General features: G+C 41.9%; 1 protein-coding gene across 2 annotated transcripts in view; it reads right to left on the bottom strand.

The window, feature by feature from the left end:
* LOC133620273 (uncharacterized) overlaps positions 1-8,193 on the bottom strand; it is a 94,137-nt gene that overhangs the window by 53,915 nt on the left and 32,029 nt on the right. For both annotated transcript variants that reach the window (XM_061981610.2, XM_061981611.2), the window contains exons 4-6: positions 1,512-1,556; positions 1,364-1,446; positions 1,188-1,284 (exon numbers count right to left, since the gene is read on the bottom strand). In XM_061981610.2, the coding sequence (XP_061837594.1) occupies positions 1,188-1,284; positions 1,364-1,446; positions 1,512-1,556 (225 nt within the window). The remainder of the gene's footprint in view (positions 1-1,187; positions 1,285-1,363; positions 1,447-1,511; positions 1,557-8,193) is intronic.

Here is an 8,193-nt window from a genome sequence, read left to right as displayed (position 1 = left end):
TCCTTGATAATAATCTTTGTGATGAACACATGCTTTCATATCATTTGACAATGTTGTAAACTCGTGTAAGTTATATAAAATATTGAAAATAATTCAAATAAAGAGTAAGATTTCAGATTCAGTGTTTATATTTGAGTGGGACCCGGGCCACTCTGTAGTGGAAAAGTTGTGCTTCGAGGTCCAAAAAGTTAAGACCCCCTGCACTAAAACATTATAAAAAATGATTCAATAGTCAGGGAATTTGGGATGTCAACTCACCCCTGCAAATTTTCCACCTCCTCACAACTTTGTCCAATGCCTGCAATTTCTCCGCACATTTCGGCCAATCAAATTTGCGTTCAAATGCGCACATCAACTGTCTAATAACACTCGTGTTTGTTTCTTGTGTAGACGAAGCAGGAACAACATCATGTAACAATATATCAACTCGTTATTGATCAAACCACACAATTAATGCAGCTCACACCTACTTCCTTTTCCTGTCTACATCGTTAAGCATTCTGGAGAATGTAGTACACAAACATTTACTTACTAGTTGGCCTAAATATTTTTATTCATGCAACATTTATTTATCCAGTGTAAGACAATGAAGAACATATTTTCATGTGCAATGCTGACCGTACAAAGAGGCAGCATTCACATGCTAGAGATGTTGAAGTGTGATGATAATCTCTCATTTACCAACAAAAAGCAGCGCCATAGATCGCTCTCAATAGTTCACAAATGTTCTTAACGTGTGTTGGAACATAAATGAATGTTTAAGACTTTTCAAGTGCAAAACATACAAAGAGAATGTCTGCACCTTGTAGACGACCGAGCAGACAGCAGACAATATTGGTGGGGTTTCTTTTTATAATCATCATTAATTACTAAAAATAGCTCTGAGTATGTGCTTTTACTGCCGACTACTTTTATATCTGTGCGCTATAAAACAAGTAAAACGCAGTATTTGTTTTCCACTTTTTGTTGAAATCATGTGATTTTTTTAGATTATTCTCACAAGGAACACTTTAAACATTGACAAATTCATAAAAGTTGATCCAATGTTACTAAAAAATATATAAGCCTCACTTTTGTTGCAACTTTCTGAAAAAGCTTTTGTATATTCAGCTATTTTCGGCTGCAGTGATCACAAAAAAAGGCGTCCAAATCCTAGAAAAGTGTCAAAAAGAACATTTGAACTTTACCCCGCTGGTTGGACAGTGTCTGATGTGATGCCCGGTGTTGCCACAGCGGTAGCAGGTGTAGTTTGCAGGCAGCGGCGCACCAAACGCCTTGTGGTATCTACAGAGTTGAGGTAGTGTGAGTGCAGACAGGGGACTGAAATACTATGTTTGTACCGGAAAACTGAAAGTTGTCTCACAGCGTGGGGTCGTACGAGGACTGGTTCATCACCACTTTGATCTTCTCATCCTCCGGCACGTCGGCAGCTGCCAGGTTCACCATCTGCACGGCAGTCAACGTTTGTGGGACAACATTCCAGGTAGACAAAGGTGAAACGGAGAGCATACCTTGGAGAATAAAGGCAAAGCGTTGGTGGAGCTGTGGTCGTCCATCTGTTAGAATTGAACACAAATCCATTTCACTGAGACTGGGATTCTGCAGCATCAGCAAATCTAACTAAATGCAACTTAAAACAAATGTAATGCCCGTGTCCTACTGCAGATGGTTATTATATGTAGTAGGGTTGTACGGTATACCGGTACTAGTATAGTAGGTTTACGAGCAGAGGAGCATGTTCGGCAGCGCACACACACGTAGTACTTACAAGCAGACACAGTGTGTGGACAGAAAAGGGAGAACGGACGCATTTTGGCCTAAAAAGTAAAGATAAAGGTGAAGTTATAACGCTGACACACCCTCAGGAAGAGGTGCTTTAAGACATGGCTAGCTAGCTAGCGACTAACGTCCATCCGCAGTCGGCAGAGTTTTAGCTATTTCTAAATCACTAATCCTCGCCTCCATGGCGACAAATATAGTAAGTTTCTTACATGTATTATTATCACTGGAGGACGAGGAATAGCTAAACATGCTTCACTACACACCGTAGCTCACCGGCGTCACAATGTAAACAAACACCATGGGTGGATCTACACCTGACATCCACTGTAATGGTACCAAGTACGGGAGCGTATCTAGTCGATACTACTATGATTACATTGATTTTTTTTTTTTTTTTGCATCAAAACATATTTTTTGCTTTTTAAAAAATTCATATTATGTTTATAAACTGAGGAAATATGTCCCCGGACACATGAGGACTTTGAATATGACCAATGTACGATCCTGTAACTACTTGGTATCGGATCGATACCTATATTTGTGGTATCATCCAAAACTAATGTAAAGTATTAAACAAGAGAATAAGTGATTATTACATTTTAACAGAAGTGTAGATAAAACATGTTGAAAGAGAAAGTAAGCAGATATTAACAGTAAATGAACAAGTAGATTAATAATACCTTTTCTACCACTTGTCCATAATAATGTTGACAAAATAATAGAATGATAAATGACACAATATGTTACTGCATACGTCAGCAGACTAAATTAGAAGCCTTTGTTTGTTTACTTATTAATAAAAGAAAGGTTGTCTCGAATGTTCACTATTTTATTTGAGGACAAAATTGCAATAAGAAACATATACTCTAAACATAAACTCTAAGATTTTTTGTTAAAATAAAGCTAATAATGACATTTTTTGTGGTCCCCTTTATCAAAATGCATCCATTTTGGTACCGGTACCAAAATATTGGTATGGGTACAAGCCTAATATGTAGTCAAAAGCTTACACAATAGTCTGTATGGACAAATAATCTCACAATAATAATGTTGAATAGTTGAAAAATGTACATTAACTGTGGCCAAATTGAGCACTAATGTAAACATAATATATAAGCAATAGACTAATTTTTGATTACTGTGGTATTTGTACCTTTGTAATTGGATGATCAACAACTTAATTATCCTAAATAATAGGTAAACAGACGACATCAAGCTAAAATGGACTCAATATTTGTTGACAAAAATTGCACTCAATCTAAAAGTGCAGTTTTTTTCCCCAAGTTGTAAAAACTGTTTTGTTTTGGTGTCTTTTTTGTTGCTCCTTAGTCCGTGCTGATGGGCTCATGTTGCTCATTGAAGATGACATATTCCCCCTCAGAAACATTTGGCTTTATAAACATATATTCACTCTTCACTTTTATTACTAGTAAGTCCCAACTAGCGATGCCATATCTGCGTATTCTGTGTGTGTCTAAGATAGCCTGCTCACACCTATACAAAGATTGTGTACGACTAACAAGAGAAGAGAAGAACCCCCTCCAATAACTGTCTTGCCCCAAGTTGACCAAAGAAAAATCTGCCGAAAAAAGGACAAGATAGAGGATCATCTTCTGTTCATATGGCATGATGCAGCTAACCTGATAAACTACTTTGAGAAGAATATTTTGTATTATTCATAAAACAACTGACTATTGTGTGTGAAGTCCTACTTTAGCTTACATTGATTTAAGAATTAGGCCATTCAAATAAATGTTGTACGGCTGAACAATACTTTCTTGGATTTTCCACTTTCCCCCCCAGTGACCTTAAGAGCTATACCAGCAGGAGCTCAGTCTTCAGGTGGGACAGCCAAGTTGGACAGGTGTGAAGGTAGAGGCCTGACTCAGTGCAGTCCACTCCAGGTTGGAGTTGGACACATGCAGTAGCTAACCACAACATCAACAAAGACAGCATTGTTACTGTTAATGAAGTGGAAAGGGCAGCACAGAAAAGGAAGGTGCTGGAGCAGCGGGATGCCCCCTCATTAGGGGTGTAACGGTACACAAAAATTTCGGTTCGGTACGTACGGGGTGTAACGGTACGTGTATTTGTATCGAACCGTTTCGGTACGAGGGTTTCGGTTCGGTGTGGAGGTATACCGAACGAGTTTCCACACGGACATATTAAGTAGCGTGCTGCATGTTGTGTAAACAATACTCAAAATGCCGGACATTTGAGGCATTTAAGAAACTCCGCCCTGACAGCTCTGCAAAAGAGGACATGTCCGGTGAAAAGAGGACGTATGGTCAGTCTATCCTAGCCCGTTAGCTGCTAGCATGCTAGCAAAAGAAAACATGTCCGGTGAAACCGATCACTGCTTGCATGCTAGCAGCGACCGGGCTAAGTCCTGACCATACGTCCTCTTTTCACCGCACATGTCCTCTTCTGCGGGGCTGTCCGGGCGGTGTTTCATAAATGCCTCAAATGTCCGGCATTTTGAGTTAGGGTTGCGTGTGTTTTCAATGTACGTTCAGGGTTAAGAAGGTTAAAAACAAAACAAATTGTGCGTGCAGCATTCGTGAGGGAGGGGGAGAGACAGAGAGAGCGAGAGATAAACGCGCATGCGTCGTAAGGCTCTGCTTTTTATCGATACATTTATCAGATTTAATTTTTTATTATCTATAGCAGGAGGGTCAAAAGTGTGCATTTTTGTAACATTTTCCTTGTTTTATTTGGCAAGTTGAAAGAACATGGCGCCAGTGTGCTGTTTTTTTTCAACAAAATACTGGAAAGGATAGAAATGTAGTTTGTCTTTTATCCGATTATTAATCGATTAATCGAAGTAATAATCGATTATCAAATTAATCGTTAGTTGCAACCCTAATATATAAATATATACACACACATATGTATATATATACACATACATACATACATACATATATACATATACATATATATATATATATACATATACATACACACATATATATACACTAGAGATGCGCGGATAGGCAATTATTTCATCCGCAACCGCATCAGAAAGTCGTCAACCATCCGCAATCCACCCGATCTAACATTTGATCAGAACCGCATCCGCCCGCACCCGCCCGTTGTTATATATCTAATATAGACGATGCAAGGCATTAGTGAGGTTATAAAGCTTTTGCCTGTTAAAGAAAGGAGACTGATCCAATGCAGCACAGACATTCGCGTGCCACGCTGTCACGACCCAGACGCACACCAGTGCGCAATCATATGGGAGCCGCGCTGAGCGCACCTCCAAGCGCGTCTCGCTGCCGGCGACGGCCGGGTATGAGCCCGACGCTCCAGCGCCATCCATTTTCAGGGCTAGTTGATTCGGCAGGTGGGTTGTTACACAATCCTTAGCGGGTTCCAACTTCCATGGCCACCGTCCTAGCTGCTGTCTATATCAACCAGGGTGAGCCCCACCCCTTTCGTGAGCGCACTGCGCGCGGAGTGACCCCTGTTACGCGCCCCCGGCAACTTGCCATGCTAATGGCCAGAAACTTCCACCCATGGTGATATTCAAAAGGAAGACCTTGCCAAAAGAGACCTTTCCAGCCGGCGTCATCATAAAAGCTAACTCGAAGGGATGGATGGATGAAGAAAAGATGAGCGAGTGGTTAAGGGAAGTTTACGCGAAGAGGCCGGGTGGCTTTTTTCACGCAGCTCCGTCCATGTTGATATACGACTCCATGCGCGCCCACATCACGCTGGTTTTTAATATATTATTAAAGTTTGACTGACCTATCTGACTGTTTTTTTGACATTCCCTTTAACGCAGTTAGATGCGGCCTATAACACGGGGCGGCTTATAGGTGGACAAAGTTTTGAAATATGCCGTTCATTGAAGGCGCGGCTTATAACCCAGGGCGGCTTATGGTGCGGAAAATACGGTATATACATATATATGTATATAATATACTGTGTATATATATATATATGTATATATACATACATATTTATATATATACATATATACACATACATACATATATATATATACACGTATATATACATATATACACATACATACATATATATACATACTATATATATATATATATATATATATATATATATATATATATATATATATACATATTAGAGATGCGCGGTTTGCGGGCACAACCGCGGAGTCCGCGGATAATCCGCGGATCAGGCGGATGAAATTAAAAAAAATTAAGATTTTATCCGCGAGTCGGGTCGGGCGGTTGAAATAAAAAAAAATTAGATTTTAAATAGATTCAGGCGGGTGGCAGTTAAACCAATTCGGAAATATATATACATAGTTAAATGTTGTTACCCACATACGAAAAACGAGCAGGCACCTGCTGCATATGCCACAACAGAAGAAAAAAAAAAAAAGAGATGGACACTTTTACGGAGCGGAGAAGGGACGCCTCGCCGGGGTCCGGGACCGAGGCCCCTTCCCCCGAGAGGGCCCCACCGGGAGCGAGTAGCTGAGGCGATCCGCGAGAAGGGCCCGACGCACGTCCAGGGTCACCACCGCGCCCACCGCACCGACACCCCGCCTCGTCCGCCTTCGCCGCGGCCGGCGTCACGCGCAGCAGGTAAGCAGCTTACCTGCCCGCCACCCCCGTGGCCGGGGGCTCGTAACAGGGGTCACTCCGCGCGCTCCGCTCGGGCAGCTTACCTGCCCGCCACCCCTGTTGCCGGGGGCGCGTAACAGGGGTCACTCCGCTTGCAGTGCGCTCACAAAAGGGGTGGGGCTCACCCTGGTTGATATAGACAGCAGGACGGTGGCCATGGAAGTCGGAACCCGCTAAGGAGTGTGTAACAACCCACCTGCCGAATCAACTAGCCCTGAAAATGGATGGCGCTGGAGCGTCGGGCCCATACCCGGCCGTTGCCGGCAGCGAGACGCGCTTGGAGGTGCGCTCAGCGCGGCTCCCATATGATTGCGCACTGGTGTGCGTCTGGGTCGTGACAGCGTGGCACGCGAATGTCTGTGCTGCATTGGATCAGTCTCCTTTCTTTAACAGGCAAAAGCTTTATAACCTCACTAATGCCTTGCATCGTCTATATTAGATATATAACAACGGGCGGGTGCGGGCGGGTGCGGTTCTGATCAAATGTTAGGTCGGGTGGATGGCGGATGGTTGACGACTTTCTGATGCGGTTGCGGATGAAATAATTGCCTATCCGCGCATCTCTAATATATATATGTGTGTGTGTATATATATATATATGTATACATAAATATATGTACACACACACGCACGCTTTGATGGCAACATATGTTGTTCCAAAACCTATTTGTACCTTTCAGCATTAATGGTGCCTTTAAAGATGTGTAAGTTACCCATGCCTTGGGCACTAATACACCCCCATAACATCACAGATGCTGACTTTTGAACTTTGCGCCTAGAACAGTCCGGATGGTACTTTTCCTCTTTGGTCTGAAGGACACGACGTCCACAGTTTCCAAAAACAATTTGAAATGTGGGCTCGTCAGACCACAGAACACTTTTCCACTTTGCATCAGTCCATCTTAGATGAGCTTGGGTCCAGCAAAGCACTTCTGGGTGTTGTTGATGAATGGTTTTGGCTTTGCATAGTCGTTTTAACTTGCACTTACAGATGTAGCGAGTAACTGTAGTTACTGACAGTGGTTTTCTTAAGTGTTCCTGAGCCCATGTGGTGATATCCTTTACACACCAATGTCGCTTTTTGATGCAGTACTGCCTGAGGGATCCAAGGTCCTGGGCCTTGATGCTTACGTGCAGTGATTTCTCCAGATTCTCTGAACCTTTTGATAAGATTACGGAACGGAGATGGTGAAATCCCTAAATTCCTTGCAATAGCTGGTTGAGAAATGTTCTTAAACTGTTAGACAATTTGCTCACGCATTTGTTCACAAAGTGGTGACCCTCGCCAGATCCTTGTTTGTGAATGACTGAGCATTTCATGGAAGCTGCTTTTATACCCAATCATGGCACCCACCTGTTCCCAATTAGCCTGTTCACCTGTGGGATGTTCCAAATAAGTGTTTGATGAGTCTTTTTTGCAATTTGTGCCAGCTTTTTTGAAACATGTTGCAGGCATCAAATTCTAAATGAGCTAATGTTTGCAAAAAATAAAGTTTACCAGTTCGAACGTTAATTATATTGTCTTTGCAGTCTATTCAATTGAATATACCGTATTTTTCGGAGTATAAGTCGCTCCGGAGTATAAGTCGCACCGGCCGAAAATGCACAATAAAGAAGGAAAAAAACATATATAAGTCACACTGGAGTATAAGTCGCATTTTTTGGGGAAATTTATTTGATAAAACCCAACACCAAGAATAGACATTTGAAAGGCAATTTAAAATAAATAAAGAATAGTGAACAACAGGCTGAATAAGTGTACGTTATATGAGGTATAAATAACCAACTGAGA

This window comes from Nerophis lumbriciformis, linkage group LG24 (genome assembly GCF_033978685.3).
Source record: "Nerophis lumbriciformis linkage group LG24, RoL_Nlum_v2.1, whole genome shotgun sequence".
Lineage (NCBI taxonomy): Eukaryota > Metazoa > Chordata > Actinopteri > Syngnathiformes > Syngnathidae > Nerophis > Nerophis lumbriciformis.
The sequence above is the reverse complement of the archived record's forward strand: the minus strand, read 5'-3'. Positions and strand labels throughout refer to the sequence as shown.